Source organism: Rousettus aegyptiacus, unplaced genomic scaffold (genome assembly GCF_014176215.1).
Source record: "Rousettus aegyptiacus isolate mRouAeg1 unplaced genomic scaffold, mRouAeg1.p scaffold_m13_p_5, whole genome shotgun sequence".
NCBI lineage: Eukaryota > Metazoa > Chordata > Mammalia > Chiroptera > Pteropodidae > Rousettus > Rousettus aegyptiacus.
Genome location: NW_023416308.1, coordinates 33961707 through 33978002, shown reverse-complemented (window position 1 = coordinate 33978002; position 16296 = coordinate 33961707). Strand labels below are relative to the sequence as shown.

The window sequence follows — 16296 nt, the reverse complement described above, 5'->3', positions numbered from 1 at the left end:
CTTTGCATGTGTGGGCTGTGAACTTCAGTTCTTTCAGGAAGGAATACTGCAGAACCTTGGCAAGCACCGCAGACTAGAGCCTGGTTCTCTTGGCTGCCCACTTGTTATGGGAAGATGTGAAGCAAAATGTGTCATTTGTATGCTTGTGTTTTCCACTTGCTGTAAATGATCATCTCAGGTTCAATTCAACTTGGTTTAGGTCAAAACTTGATCTGGAAAAGGCTATAAAATTTTTGAACTTCTTACTTACCAAGACTGGCTTATAGGACCAGAGTTGAAGCATTATCCTATAATTTCATTAACAGACATTTCCATAGACTTGCCTCTTAAGAATTTTAGTTCATGAACTCAGCTACTTCCATGTACCCTACAAGTGGCCTTGATACCTAATAGATTTATTGAGCTGAAAGCTTAGAGCTTTTGTATGTCCTTAAATAGAGATTCCTTTTAATAGAATGTATTAGAAGTAATCAGAAATTTTCCTGTCACAAGAAAACTAATTATTACAGTTCCTTTTTACTGTAAGAGTGTATTTGGAGCCAGAGACAGCAGAGTAGAATGTGAGATTTATATAGGATAATGGTGACATTGACTAAACATAGATACTCTCTTTACTTGCGAGTATGTCTGTTCATTTTGGACCAACGCAGTTTATTGTGGGTGTGCTCTTTTCCCTTGCAGATGTATCCAGAGCTACAGATCACTAATGTGATGGAAGCCAACCAGCCAGTCAGTGTGGACAATTGGTGCCGGAGGAACAAAAAGCAGTGCAAGAGCCATTTTGTGATTCCTTTCAAGTGTCTTGGTGAGTGTCCTTGGGTACTTCTTAGGGAGGGGAATCCTTCATTTTAATTTGACTCACAGCGATATGTCTACATCTGTTAAGAAGCTGAGGGCTGCAGGATTTTATTGTAAGGCTTAATCTTTTGAGTATTTATTGCTTCTTCGTGTCGATAGTTGACTTGTTTTCAATGGTCAGTAACTTTCCCTCTCCCATTGTGGGCATCCTTCTGTCTTTTAAGGACGAGTTTTTTCCATGGCACTGACTGATAGTGTTGCCCTTCCAGTTTTGCCTTCCATGGAGAGTGCGAAAGTATTGTTTGACAGGCATAGCAGTGAGTGGTACTGAAGCAGCCCAAGGAGTAGAGTTTTCTGTTCCCCCTGCCTCATCCTAAACACCGTTTGCAAGGTACTAAAATCATGTCTTGTCAGCCAGACCAAACTTGAGGTAGTTTTCAGAATTGACTCAGCTGCCTGTGAACAGTCAGGGATGCTGGGGCTAGGCCCTATGCCACCTGCTATTCTGGGGTGTTAACAGTCAGAGCCAGCTTGATTAAAACTGTAACATTTATTACTGTGAAACGTAGTTGTTGCTTCAAATGCTTATTAGTTAATGTATTCATCCTAACCACTCATCCCTGACACATCTGACTTATACTCATGTATCTGTAGTCTGGGTGATTCAGGAACAGATTTGGTCATAGAAACTTAAAAGGGCAAAACAATTGATTTTAGATGATCCATGACAGGACTAACATTGATATTGCATTTACATAGACTTCCTAGGTAGTTCTGTAGATGTATTTAATTTTAGCCATGAATTTAACTTATTCCCTTCCCTCCACTTCATGAAAATCTTTCTCGAAATGGAATACATTGCTTTCCCCATTCTCACATGTAGCAAAATAATAGGAAGATACAGTATTTAAAATATGTAGCAATTACTTTGTGTAAAAAGTACTCAGTAGGGGTAAAGAGGGACACTGCATGTGCTTTTTTAACTCCATTTACTTTAAAGTTGAAGCATCATGCAGTAGTGTGAGACTTGGAAAAATTTTGTGTGATGTGGTTTAGGGAGGTTCTTCCTTTTGGCTCTAGGAAATCGCTGGGTTTGAGGTTTCATTCATTCTCTCTAAAATTCTCAAATTAAATGAAATGAGAGTACTTTTGAATATTTGTAGATAGATAGTATGAGAATCATTTTTTCCTTTTGTATTGTTATTCCTAAGTACTTCATTTGCAGCCTGGTCTTCCCTCTCCTGTATGTTCTCTGTCTCTTGCCGGTTCCACTACCCACTCAGAACTCTGAGTTTGAGATCCAGGAGACCTTTATCTCTGCCCATCCAGTCAGCTTTCAAGCCAGCCTGATTCTTACCTCTTAGATATGGCTTATATCCATGGTTGCCAAACTGTGCACCAAGGCACTCCAGGACATTGCAGCAAACTCATAGAGCATTGTGGGATATTTTTGATTTTCAAGGGAAACATCTGTCAGATATCCTGTGAACTGCTAGCTGGAGCTATTCACAGTTTCAACATTGGATTATTTCATTCTTTTCTATGACTTCATATCTTTGTGGAGCTGTACGTTAGTGGATCCTGTGTTAAAAAGATGGTATCACACAAAATTGCTATAGAAGAAGCAAAGACGATGGTGTTCTGTTGACCGCGACGTTGGAAGAGTTGCGCAGGGCCCAAGTACTTATTAAGTTGTTAGCCCTAACTGCTTAACGTTGGGTATTCTTTTGGTCTGTGGGGGTGCTGTGAAAAAATTACCAAGACACTCAGTGCTGTAACTAGAAAGTTTGGGAACCTCTGGCCTGTATCTTTCTGCATTTGATTCCCACTGCTCTCATTCAGCCTTTCATCATTTCCTCCCCAGCTGTGACAATGGCTGGCTTCTATGCATGCTTCTCAGTTCTGTCCAGTCTATTGCCCTCTTAACTAAAATGAAGATTGAATTGTCTCTCCTGCACTTAAAACCCTTTAGTAGGTCATCTTCACCCAAAACACAATGCTTCATTAAGCTTCTTAGCATGGGTTAAAATATCCATAATGTGGCCCTTGGTTAGCTCTGTTCTGTCCCCTACACTGTCCCTCTGTGCTTCAGATTTCATCAGCATCTCGTAGCTTCTGGCCCCTTAACCATCCAGTTCTTGTTTGGAATGACTTTATTTTCCTTATTTTGCTTGGGAAATTCTCCTTTTAAGACTTATCTGAGGGAATGCCTCCTTTAAAGGAAGCTTTTCTTCCTGGTCTTATTTTCTGTTTAAATATCCAGATTTCTGAAATTCTTTTTGTTGTTGTCATTAAACCTGCTGCACTGTACGTTGATGTCTATTTATATCTTTTCCTCCAACTGTGTTGTAAACACCTTGAAAACAAGGAACCTGCTTTAGTCTTTCTTGTCCCTTCAGTACCATGACAGTGCCTAGAACATAGTATACACTCTTTATGATAATTACAAGACTGCATCATAGTATACCACAAAAATTTAATTTTATTTAATATTCCAAATGCTATAGTTTGAATTTATCAGTGTTTTACATAATCAATGAAATGATATTGTCCTTAACTGAGTGCGTAAAAGACAATTTATTAAAAATAATTTTAAAATAACTTCAGGTTTATAGAATGATTGCAAAAATAGTACAAAAAGCTTTTGTATACCTTTTTCTCAGATTTCAGATTTTCTGTTAACATTTGATTAATATGGTATAATTAATCTTATCATTTGCACCCCCACTAGTTTTTTTGTGTGTTTCAATTATTTAAGCTGCAGACATGATGTTCTTTTATCCCTAAATTCTTCAGTGTATATTTAATAAAAACAAGGACATTCTCCCATATAAACAGACTGCAGTAATCAAAATCAGGAAATTGTCATTGATCCAATATCTAATCTACAGACCCTTTTCAAGTTTTACCTGTTATTTTAATAACACTGGAATCTAATTCAAGATCTCATGTTGCATTTAATTCTCTCTATAACCTCTCCATGTCTTTCATGACATTGACATTTTTATAGAGTGCAAGCCAGTTACAGTGTAGGATGCCTGCAGTTTGGGTTTGTCTTATGATCCTTTTGATTTATGCATTTTCAAGGGTACTATCACAGAAGTGGTCTTGCTGCCTCATGTTGCATGATGTCATTTTGCTTCAGAACTGGTGTTGACGTTTATCACCTGGCCAAGATGGTGTCTGCATTCATTAATTTTATTATAGATTCGTTATCCAGATTGGACTAGTGGGAGCCCCTTAGTACTGGTTCCTGTGTCTTTTTACTATGTCCCTGTCATTCTTTGAAAGCTTCCTTACTTTGTAGTACAAAAAGGTTCCATAGGTTCATCCTGTATTTTTCTTACCTTACCCCTGGAGTCAGCCATTTTTCCAGGAAGCCCTGGTTTCCTTTAGTGGGGAAGAGTATTTGGATTTGCCAGGATCTGAGCATTAAGTTTGCTTACTGCTTTTACAACATTATTGCTTCTAGGCCCATTCATACGGAGCTAAGAAATACATGTATATGTTACACTCTCACACAAATCTATATTTCTGTATCTCTGTGTATATTTTAACAAAAATGAGCTCATATTGATTCCTCAAATTCCATTATCTACAGTATATATTTCTAATTTTCTCAATATCCCCTGTAAACAATCAGTCTCTGCTTTTTAGGACTATACTATATAATTCACCCATTTTAAAGTATACAGTTTAATGGTTTACAGTACATTCACTGAATTATACAACCATACTCAATTCTTTTAACATAAAAACTGTTAACAATTAATACAGTAAAAAGTGAGAGTCCTGTATTTTTTATTCACCAGGAATAACCACAGTGAGTCCTTATATATATATTAAGGTAATACCACACCTGTGGTAAAGAGATAGTAGTAGTGTGGTTAGCTTTAGCCCTGAAACCGCTTTTAGATATTGCTACCTAGCAGACTCAAATCATAGGCAAGCCAGAAGGGTGAGGAGGTAGAAACTGGGGTAAAATAGGATGTGTCTGTATTGGTTGGATGGCTCTATTAATTGGTCTAGATGTTCCATGGGCCTTATCTTTGTACGGAGGCACTGTTTTTGTTTGTTGTTTTTTTCGAGGTTGGGAGGAAGGCCGTGTCTTGATTAGCACACTTGAAAGCAGTTTGAAAATGAATTTAAGTTGCTAGCAGTGTTTGCATCAAATCTGATGTCACGCTGTCTATAGACGTCTGTGTCCACGTCATTCAGCTCTCTTCTGAGAGTAGGCTTAGTTACCCATCATTGTGACTCTTAACTGATATGTAGTGTATTTGGTGACTTGAAGTTACAGTTCAGTCTTCTCAAATGAATCTTTATATTTCACGTTACTACTAATTGCCTCCTGTTTATGAAAATTTATCTAAATAATAAGACAATCAGAGTAGGTCAGGGTTGGTGATGTGCAAAAAAGCAAAACTGCTAGTATTTGGGGGAAAGGAGTTAGTCATCTCTGACATTTATATGTAAACTGCCTCCTAGACTAAAAGAAGGGAGCTTTGCAGGCCCAGTACTGTTTTTGTATTTGGTTATTTTTGGAAGGAGATTTGGACAGGGAGTGTTACTGTGACGTGAAGACAACCAAAGGAAGTTTTCATTCTCGGAAGCTTTGAGGCATAGTCCTCAGCAGCTGCACCTTGGTATCTTGGAGCAGCTTACCATTGCAGGTGTCCATTTGCAAGTCATCGTCTCTCTTTGAATTATGATAGCCCATCAACAGTTCACCCTAACGCTTAGTGTGAGTACTTGTGTATGGTATATGTTTCTGCTTGTGAGGATTATTCTGAGTCTTTTAACTTCTCAGAGCCCTATTTACCTCAGACATCTGCTAGGAAGGGCCACCAGACCTCACAAAAACTTGGGTGGTTAGGTTGATCCTCTTGATGGCTCTCATTACAAAAGTCTTTCTCCTACCTGCGTACAACTTCCAGGAGCCCCCCGCAAATAACCTGATCTTACTATTTGCCGCTGGAGAGTACTTTTGCAGTAGGCTTATTTATAATAATGTGAGTGTTGGGGACTTCCTCTTTGGGTAAACAGCCTTGTTATTTTGAAAGGAATTTCAGCAACTCTGAAAAAGTTCTAAAACCTGATAGCTGCCATGGCCCTGTTGGGGGGAGGTGTGGTATAAAAGAAAAACAGAATCACAGGAAATGAGTAGAGGGTTGGCAAAAAATCATAAATGTAGCTTAAATGGAATCCTTTAGGTTAGATTTTGTTAAATTGCCGTATTCATTGATCAGCTTGTTAAATAGAAAAGCAAAACAGTATAGCTTTTTATTTGTCCAGTGACAAATTGTGGCCATTATCTATTGTACTCCAACTGATTAAATTGAGGACTGTTACAAATTTGGATAAACTTTTTAAAGTGAGACCAAACCATTTTCAGTGTTCTCTAAAACAGAGTAATGCTGATTTGCAGAGGTCAGTTTTTTTCCCAGAAGCTTTTGATAAACAGTTGTAGCAAATGCAAAAAGTAGCAGTGAAATGACAGAACCAAGCTGGGATTGAAATGTGTTCCTCTTTTAGTTGACTTGTTAAAAGTTTATTTTTTAGTAAAAGAAGTTGGGGAGAAGGGAAGCAAAAACAATCATTCCCAGTTTCTGCACTTAGTTAACCATGGTTAACATTTTGTTGTATATGAGACTTTTTTCTTTGGCTACACATTTGTGTGTACTTTCAGTGCACTTATTCTAAGTGGTATTGCACTACACTTCCTCTCCTGTTTATTGCATTTTTCCTTTTTAAATGGACGTTTATTGAACATCCCCTTAGGGATACATAGATCTTTGAATAGAAGACAAACTTAAGGAGTTAACCAGGCTGAAGGAGGAATTGAGGTTAGGGATATGGGATGTTTTATTTGAGAAATTATTAAACCATCATAAAAATTTTTCCATGTTAAATATAGACATAAACCATATTTCTTTTAACCCCATGGTATTCCACTGTATATAGGTACCATTATTTTACTAATTCCCTACCCTATTAGTGGACATTTAGGTTGGTTCTGTTTTTTTACATTAAGAGCACTGTAATAAATATCTTTGTTCACTTATTTCCTTAGAGTATATTTTTAGATTTGGAATTATTGAATCAAAGTGTATTCTTTTCACTTTTCTATTTTATTTTTAAATTCAAGGGTGTTCATTTTTTCCTAGTTTTCAGAGGTCAGACAGATTGATTTAGTCACAGAATAGCTAAAGATTAGTGGCATCTAATTTATAGTTAAGCATGGAGTTCATCATTAAAATCTGGCATATAAAAATGTTTTGATTTTAAACTATTTTAATTTTGAAATGTTTGAAGCATACTAAAAAGATAAAACATAATATGCAGGTCACTCACGCACTCATCATCCTTATTTAAGTTCTTCAACATTTTGCCATGTTTGCTTCATCTCCATCTTCTTTTTAATAAAGGGTTTAGATATTCCACCACTTTTCTTCCTTCCCTTTATTCCTCCCTCTAGAGGTAGCCTCTACCCACTGTTACCATGCATCATTCTCATACATGTCTTTATACTTTTCAACTTACGTATGTACCTATAAACATTTATTTTTGTTTTAAAACTTACATTAATGGTATCATACTGTATGTGACCTTTTACAGCTTGCTTTTACTTTACGTCATTTTGGGGTTCATCTGAGAGATGATGTAAATAGATTTAGTTAATTCATTTTAAACCCGATATATAGTATTTCACTGTATTTTTTTGTAAACCCAGTTTGTTTATTGTTTTTAAAGAATATATATCTAGTAATGAAATTGCTGTTTATAATTTTTTTCTCATGTTGCATTTGTACACATAAAATTAAGGCTATACAAATTAAAGTGTATTAACTGTTGCCAAACTATAGATTTTTAAAATGACTATGCATTGTATAGTTTGCTTTGTATCAAACTAGTTACTCAATTCAGGACTTTAAACTAATAACATTAATATCAGTAGTTAGAGCTAACACTTAACATAGTGCTAGGTGTTTACTCTATACTAGATTCTGCTCAAACTTTTCATGTGTTTGTATATATTTTGTCATTTCATCCTCACCACAAGATGAGTAAACCAAGGCACACTTGCCTAAGCCCACTCTGCTAGTAATGATGGTGCTGATATTAAACCCTAGCATTTAACCCTGTACATGCTGCCTTTTTTCTTGCTTTTTGTCATAAATTAACAAATATAAAAATTGCCTTATTAATACACAGTAGTCACATTAAACCTTATGAGTTGATGGTTGGATGTCAGAATGGATATAATTTTTACTTAGATTATCGGGCTTGTCTCTCCCAGTGGAGGCAAATCCCGGTTTTCTATGGAATTTTGTCTTTTAAGCTTTGATTGTTAAGTCTGGTCGCTTGGTAAACTTTGTGTCATGTTCTATCTCCCTTAGGGCCCTCAAGAGCAGCAGTATGTCTAACTTACCTTTGTGTCCCTGTGTTAGTGTCCAGTTGAGCTATTTGGTCCTAGAAGTCCCTATACTAATAGTGGTGTGAAATCTCACTACCGTGCGTAAGGCTGTTTTGTTGTGGAGAGGCAGTGTTTATTGCTCCAGCTTATAATGTTGGAAGCACATCTTACCTTAGAGTAGGTCAGGGACTTCCTTCACCTGCCTCTTGGGATTCTCTGGTGCTCAGAAGTGAAGCTGAGGGGTCCTGAAGGACCAGGCCATGGTGACGAAGCTGCAGAGTGGGTCTGTGTACACTTTCCACCACTTCAAATCCCTAAGACATTTCTCAGGCCAGATTTTTTAGACCTTTCCTTTTTTAAACCTCAGCAGTTAGCCCTCATGCTTCCTTTTCTTGCTCCTACTTGTTGCATCTCTCCCTGAGCTAAGCACACATATCTCTCCCTCCTGTGGGTTTCCTTCGTTTGGACCCTGGAGGAGCAAGCCTGGGTTGCTTGCTTGTTCCAGTGCAAAGTATTGCATCCCGCCTTAGATCTGCTGAATCAGAATCCCTGGGTGATAATCTGGTGATATAAAAGTTTTTAGCTTTTTAATATGGAAGTTACAAACATATCCAGATACAGAAAAAATAGTACTATTAACACTCACATCTCTGTTTCCCAGGTGTATACCAACCATTAATTCATTAGCAACTCTTACTGCTATGGTTTCTCTCCCACCTACCCCTGATTATCTGGAAACAAATCACAGATACATTTTTTTTTTTCTGTGAATACTGCAGTATGTATTTATAAAAGATAAGGATTCTGTTTTTCTAAGCAGCTATGTGTATTTTTCCTCCAGCTTTTTATTTTAAAAAATTTTAGACCTATAGAAAAAACATAGTAGTGAATATCTCTATAACCTTTAGATAGGTTCTCCAATTTTGCCTTATTTATTCATCTTACTATGTATATGTGTGCGTGTGTCTTATATACATTTTGTTGTTAAACTATTTGAAAGTAAGTTGAGACATCACGATAGATCCCCTCCAAATATTTCAGTTTATTTCTCATAAGAGCAAGGACATTCTCCTATTACTGTTACAATAATCATACTTTGAACAATTCCCCTAAATGTTCTTTTTAAAAAGGATCACACATTATATCTGATCTAGAACAGTTCCTCAGTCTTATTATTATTATTTTTTAATCTTTCATGACAGCGATATTTTGAGTTTAGGTCTTTTGTTTCACACAGAATATCCCTGAATTTGAATTCGTCATATTGTTTTATCATGATTAGATTCCACTGACATATTTTGGCAGACAGACTATGTAGGTAAGATGTTCTTCCTAGGATATCACATATGTTAGCTTGTCCATGGGTGACGTAAAGCTGGTCACCCGTTTACTATAGTGTCTACCAGGGTTTGCCATTGCAAAGGCTCCTGTACCCCTTTGTAATTAGCTCTCCATCGATGATTCTTACCTGAATCAATAATTATAGTAATGGTTGGTCATAGAGGTGGGTGTCTTAGGTACAAAGGGCTAAAGTAAGATTCATCTGTAGTTTAGGAGAACACTCAGTCTTGGTTTCCTGGACATTTTGTTATTAGAACCACTGTGGGCAGAAATAAGAAAGTAAGAGGCTAGGAATATTGTTCATATGAAGTCAGGTAGAGAGTGGAGTACGTGTGTGTGTGCGGGGGGGCCCTGGAGAGGGGATCCTATTCCTGTGCCCCTGTCATGTGTTGCTGTAGCCCTGCAACAGGGCTATTAGAGCTGGAGTCAGGGAAGAGTGAGGAGAAGTCTCAGGCATCGTGGCCATGACGGAATGCTGAGTTCCGTGGCTGCCTAGAGCTGCATCATCCAGTTGGCCTGTCTGCACCTTACAGCAACCGTCATAATCTGCAGTGAGGGTCGTTTTCACCATGAATCATGATCGGATTTGCTTATCTTTTCCAGTGGGTGAATTTGTAAGTGACGTTCTGCTAGTTCCAGAAAAGTGCCAGTTTTTCCACAAAGAGCGGATGGAGGTTTGCGAGAATCACCAGCACTGGCACAGTGTAGTCAAAGAGGTAAAACAATAGATGGGAAAAGTAAAGGGTTTTTGTTTTGTTTTGTTTTGTTTTTTTTCTGTTAAGAGAGAAAGTAGTGTTTTCCTTCAAACCTCACCACGATTTTAAGTTAATTTTCTTCATTTTCCCTTTCTCCTTTCAAAGTTTACAGTTGTATCTTCTAAATTAAAAACGATTTGGGAGAATAGATATTTTTTATAGGGAAGTATGGTGTTGACAATCTAGCACCTAAAGTTAAGGATATTGAAAAGATTGTTAAGCAAGGATGCTATAAGCAGGGCTCCCAGAAGGCCATCCTAAACCCTAAGGCCTTAGGGAAGAAATTGCCAATTATAGAAAATCTGTGTCTGGACACGTACGCTGACAGGATTAGATGTGATTTCATTCTTCTAGTAGAGAGAAATAATACCCTTTCTGAATGCTAGTCAAGTTGGTTCTTTAGTCAGTTGTCTTTCTTTCGTCAAATTCTAAAGCAGTGCCTTCCCTCACTAGTGAGGAATATAAATTATTGTTGAGCACCTCTAACTGGTGTCGATAATTATTAGAAGAAACTCCCTTTTCCTTAAATTTTTCAACTTTTAGCTTTCATTATTTTCGGCCTTGATGATCTTTCCCCATTGTAAGTTAAGCAAAATTTGTAAATCTTCTTAAAATAATAACATCACAACTTTTTGACAATATCCATGAGAGAAAGCATTACGTAGTGATTTGATAAGGGTTTCTTTTGGATAAAGCTAGGTATATTCTGATGCTGGCCTTTGGGTTTCTTTCAGGCCTGTCTGACTCAGGGAATGACCTTGTACAGCTATGGCATGCTGCTGCCCTGTGGAGTAGATCAGTTCCATGGCACTGAATATGTATGCTGCCCTCAGACGAAGATCATTGAATCTGCCATATCAAGAGAGGAGGAGGAAGATGAAGAGGAAGAAGAGGAAGACTATGATATTTATAAAAGGTGAGCACTTGTACCGAACCTGTGAGACTGTTGTGCTGGTGGCTGTGGGCTACTGGTCTGTCATTTCTGGGTGAAGTGGTCACTATATCGTTCACACTGGAGCTGAGCCAGTTTGCATTCCATTCTAGCCAGAGCCAATCATGGCGTACCAGTGGCTTTCAGCTTCCTGTGCCACATTATCTTCTACAGGGTAATGTGGTCCCTGTTCATTAACTTTCCTTTTGCTGGTGTAACGGGGCTGAGGGCTTCAGTGACACAGTTAAATGTGAGCTGAGCTTATTTCCTGCCTCTCTTTGTGTATGTTTCAGAATAGGGAAGGGAATCATTGTAGTGCTTTGTGCATAGGAATTGGTTAACCTTCCTCTTTTTTTGTGTGACCTTTAGTGAATTTCCTACCGAAGCAGATTTGGAAGGCTTCACAGAAGCAGCTGTGGATGACGAGGACGAGGACGAGGACGAGGACGAAGGGGAAGAAGTGGTGGAAGATCGTGATTACTACTATGACACATTTAAAGGTGATGACTACAACGAAGAGAATCCAACAGAACCCAGCAACGATGGGGTCATTTCAGAAAAGGAAATCACTCATGATGTCAAAGGTAACCTGCTGTAGCGCTGTGGAAGTACAATCTGTATGGTAATTATTTATTTAGAATTTTGGACTATATTCATCACAGGTAAGTCGCAGAAGGCAAGGTGGTGCTTCTGTGTGCCAAGGGAGAAGTCAGCTCTCCAGTACTCTGGTGGCGCCAGCTTAGCAGTGGACAGTTAGGCCACCTCAGGGTCTGCCAGTTGTCATGTCCACAGAGAGATGCAGAACTGAATTAGAAAACTAAGCTTTGCATTGTAAGGACTTAACTGGAGAGTAAGAGAGACAGCGTGGTCTTCCACATTCAGCCTGAAAACATTCTCTCCCCAATGGGAGCCTGCCTCCTTAGTACTGCTAAAGCCCCTGCCGTCTGGAATAGAAATAACTTTCTTGGTTGTTCTTTTTTCCTGAGTGTGTTCTGATCTAAAGGCTGTTCGTAGCTGGGAGGGATTGGGACTAGCAGTGTTTTCATCTTACCGATTTTTTTAAAAAGGTTGTGACAGTTCTAAAGCCATTTATACACAACTTCCTGCTGATTGTATACTTGAAGCCAATTAAGAGATGAAAAATTATTTAGGACCCAACTAGAAGGAAGTTACTTAAGGAGTCTGGAAGTTTATGATTCACCTTGGAGAACATAAAAATGTATCCTCATCCTTTCCAGGTGCCAAAGCCATGTTTATTATGATTTTTGCCACTGACACAGCCTGTTCACTTGCATTGTTTCCTCTGGGCCTTGACCTCACCAAGATAAATACATTAGACAAATATCTCTACCTAACAGATCAGAAATGTGGGGCTCACAGAATTATGAGATAAAGAAATCCTGTATGTCAGCTATATATCAATCTAGACTCAAGATGGCACATTCAGTTCCTGAATGTCTATACTGCCTCCAAATGGAAAATAACCGCATCATGAGAAATGACCAGCTTGAGCTGTTGAGATAGCTAGATAGGGTGATCAGGGTCTGTCTAGTCTTAGCCTTCACTGATGTTAAGTGTCACCCAGTCCTTCCTCCTTGCCCGATCCGGCACTTGTGGTCTATAGCATTGTGAAGCATTTGAAGCTGCTACCTCTGTCCTGCTGACATTCTGACCCATTTCCACACAGCTGTCTGCTCCCAGGAGGCGATGACGGGGCCCTGCCGGGCCGTGATGCCCCGTTGGTACTTCGACCTCTCCAAGGGAAAATGCGTGCGCTTTATATATGGCGGCTGCGGAGGCAACAGGAACAATTTTGAGTCTGAGGATTATTGTATGGCTGTGTGTAAAACGATGAGTAAGTCCCGCCACGCTGGTTCTGTGCAGCAGATTGTCCTGTCCAGCGTTCTGTCTTTCCCAGCCGTCCTCGTGACTGCATATGTGTAGTACTCCCTGCCCACTCAGGTCTGTTTGCTATTGGTTCGTTTTTCCCTCATCTTGTGCTTTCTAGATCCAGGCTTGCTTTCCTGATGGACACTTGTAAGCTCGGTTCTCCATGTCCCATGCTCACTGTGGGTCTGGTGGTGGTGTTGGTGGTGGTGTGTTCTCTCCCTGGTACCGTGGGAGCACCCAGAGTCCTGTTCTTCCTCATCCTGCTGTGTAGTCTGCAGGCTCCCAGAACACTTTGTGTTGGTTGGGAAGGCAGCCGTGCCTTCAGTTTTCTCTTGTAGAAAGGCACAAAAGGGTAAGGAGATCAGCCATTAGTTCTGCACGTGCTTGATTCCTGGCTTTGCCTCTCATTCTTGTCTTTGAACTATACTATCGCCGACCCCCATGATGCCTGCTTTTCAAAGTAGTGACAGTGGGTTACTTTTGGGAGTCCAGAATATTGAAATAATCTTGCTTTTATGCACTCTAGGGAGAGAGCTCTGTGGCCAAGTGGTAGTAAGTTTGTTTCTGCAAAATGCTGGCAACCCCGGGGTTCTGTAGAGCTTTAGGTAGTGAAGGAATTTAGTTTGTGTGTTCTTGGTCACAAAGGGAACTCGGTGGTTCTGTTGAGTTGGGTTTACTTAGGTAGGAAAAGCTTTGATTTTCTCCATGGTTACCCTTTTCCTTTTTAAAATCTTCTTTCTCTTACCTTGTTGTACTAACCAATGTGTTTGGAAAATCCTCAGGCCAGGCATTCTTTTCTTGGTTTCTGTTCTGGATTCATTAGAGTAATGAGTTGCAGCCTGTTCCTGGTATCTGGCTATAACTTCTGATGGTTTTTCATACAGATACCTTCATGGTCCCTCTTTCTCTCCCCACAAAATATTTTTTAAAATCTTAATATGTTATGCTTTTAGCTTTTCCACTCCAGCTACTGCTCTGTGGAAAGGCTATTTTTATTTGATACGACTGAAAAGTTGGGGGGAAAAAATGAATCCTTAGAGAATTTTGGTGGCAGCAACTTTTATTAGGAACGATGTAGAGGTAGAAATTTTTGTGATACGTCCTGCTTTGTAAAGCTACTTAAACTAAGAGACAACAAAAGATTGCTTTGCGTTGAAGCCTGAGGAATTAGGGATCATTAAAGATCTTGCTGAATGTACAGATGGGGATCTTTTCCCAAAGGATCAGAGAAGTGGTATCATAAGACACTATGTAATGAATGGCAGTTCTTCAGAGCATTAATGAATTCTATAAAATCATAATTTCCTGTTTTTTATGGTAGGGGAGACTTGCCAAGAGGCAGCATATGTTCATGTACTGCTTGGGGCCCCTGGCTGGGGTGCTTTGAAAATCCATAAGCATGTCACTGTTATTGTGGTCAAGCTTGTGTCCTTTTTTGAAGGGGACTGATAAGGGCGAATGAACCAGTTTTCACGTGGACAGAGGGCTGTGGTTGTAGGTCTGAGCCCATCTGTCTTCAGAACCAAACCTCTAGGCTTTCTTTCCCTTTCCCCTTTTGTTACCAGCGGGTGGAGGCGGCTTGTGTTTGGTATTATCTTGATCCAGCCCAGTGATATGAACCAAGACTCTGTCTCCAACACGTAAGCCTTTAAGCTGCAGGCGCGCATCTCTGGTGGCGATGTGCTTAGTGGCACGGATGGAGCTCAGTGCTTTGAAATTCTCCCAGCCGAACTGTTGAGTATCATGGGGAATGTGGTTTGTGAAGCAATGTATTTTAATGTAGTTAATCTGAAAATTGGCTCTTGAGATCCTATTTAAATGTTTGTAGGAGCCATATAGTTTTCAGAAGGTTTTAGTTGCAGCTTTTAGGTTTAGTAAATAGAAAGAGATAAAAGATGCTCTGATGGGAAACTTTGGAGTGTCTGATGCACTTGCAATTACATTAATGTTACACAGTTGTATTAAAGTCATAAGATTCTAGAAATTAGGTGAATTTGCTTCTGAATTAAAATTTGTTGAATGTAGGCATGTGCTACACACTAAACTATAACATTATGACATGATAGAGCAAGTTGTGCCAACAAGTTGCATATCAGCCCTCCCTAGCTTGGGAAATCATGAGTGAATTGGGCTAAGAGTTTCCATGGGTATTCCTTGAGAAGTAAGTTAAGTAACCTTGTCATTTCAATTCTTTCCTTTATGAGTTTAGGCTCCATTGTGCAGATATTTCCTTGCCTAGAGCCCCTAAGAATCTATGCTTGACTAGCAGTGAGGAGTAGTTATTCTAATGGGTTCCTTCTCTGGGTGGTGGCCTGGCAAAGCCAATGAATGTCATGAATTGAAAAGCCCAGGGTATCTTCACACTCTGGAGATATTTGTCACATATAGCAACTTAGTGTTATCCCTGTTATCTCTGTTATTGGGTGTGGGGCTAAGAGTTTAATGATACTGGGCACAGAAAAACTGTAGCTAGAGCTGTTTGGACTTTGTCTACCCAGTCTATAATATTCTGCAAAGAACATTCAGTTGAGTCAGTTACCCAAAGTAAGTTCTAGCCTAAAAATAGCCAGAAGAAAGGTGACCTAAACACCAAAATTCTTTGAAAATGGAGGATTTGTAGAAGTGCCTCTATAGGTCTGATTTCAGTCCTCACCTCTGGTGAGATGCACTCAGTGACAGCAATAATGTAGTTATGTTTTAGGTTTTAAGATTTCAGGAACTGAGGGACGATATAGAAGAAGTGATTTTCTGCCCCTGAAGTCCTAAGTACAGGCCTGTCTGGTGCCGCAGTTACCGGGTGGTCTAGACCGGCCTGGTGGATGAATATCACATAAGGGAGATGGACCAGTGTATCTAACAGCTGAGCGTTGGCAGACAGGAGCAGCCTGTACTTTGAGCGTGGTATGAGACAAACTGGTCCATTCCGCAGTCCTGAGCTCGGTTTTCTTCCTAGAGCACAGTACAGTTTCAACTCCCAAAGAGAACTCCGTCATTTCGTTTCAGTTCCCCCAACTCCTCTGCCAACCAATGATGTCGATGTATATTTCGAGACCTCTGCAGATGATAATGAGCATGCTCGCTTCCAGAAGGCCAAGGAGCAATTAGAAATTCGGCACCGTAACCGGATGGACAGGGTAAACCTCTGCACTTCCCTTATCTTTGTG

General features: G+C 39.4%; 1 protein-coding gene across 4 annotated transcripts in view; it reads left to right on the top strand.

Annotated features, from left to right (window-relative positions):
• APLP2 (amyloid beta precursor like protein 2) overlaps positions 1 to 16296 on the top strand; it is a 72458-nt gene that overhangs the window by 37937 nt on the left and 18225 nt on the right. For 2 of the 4 annotated variants that reach the window (XM_016139271.2, XM_016139273.2), the window contains exons 3-8: positions 682 to 805; positions 10160 to 10272; positions 11046 to 11227; positions 11612 to 11826; positions 12930 to 13097; positions 16136 to 16266. In XM_016139271.2, the coding sequence (XP_015994757.2) occupies positions 682 to 805; positions 10160 to 10272; positions 11046 to 11227; positions 11612 to 11826; positions 12930 to 13097; positions 16136 to 16266 (933 nt within the window). The remainder of the gene's footprint in view (positions 1 to 681; positions 806 to 10159; positions 10273 to 11045; positions 11228 to 11611; positions 11827 to 12929; positions 13098 to 16135; positions 16267 to 16296) is intronic. The other 2 variants (XM_016139275.2, XM_016139274.2) reach the window with 1 other exon arrangement.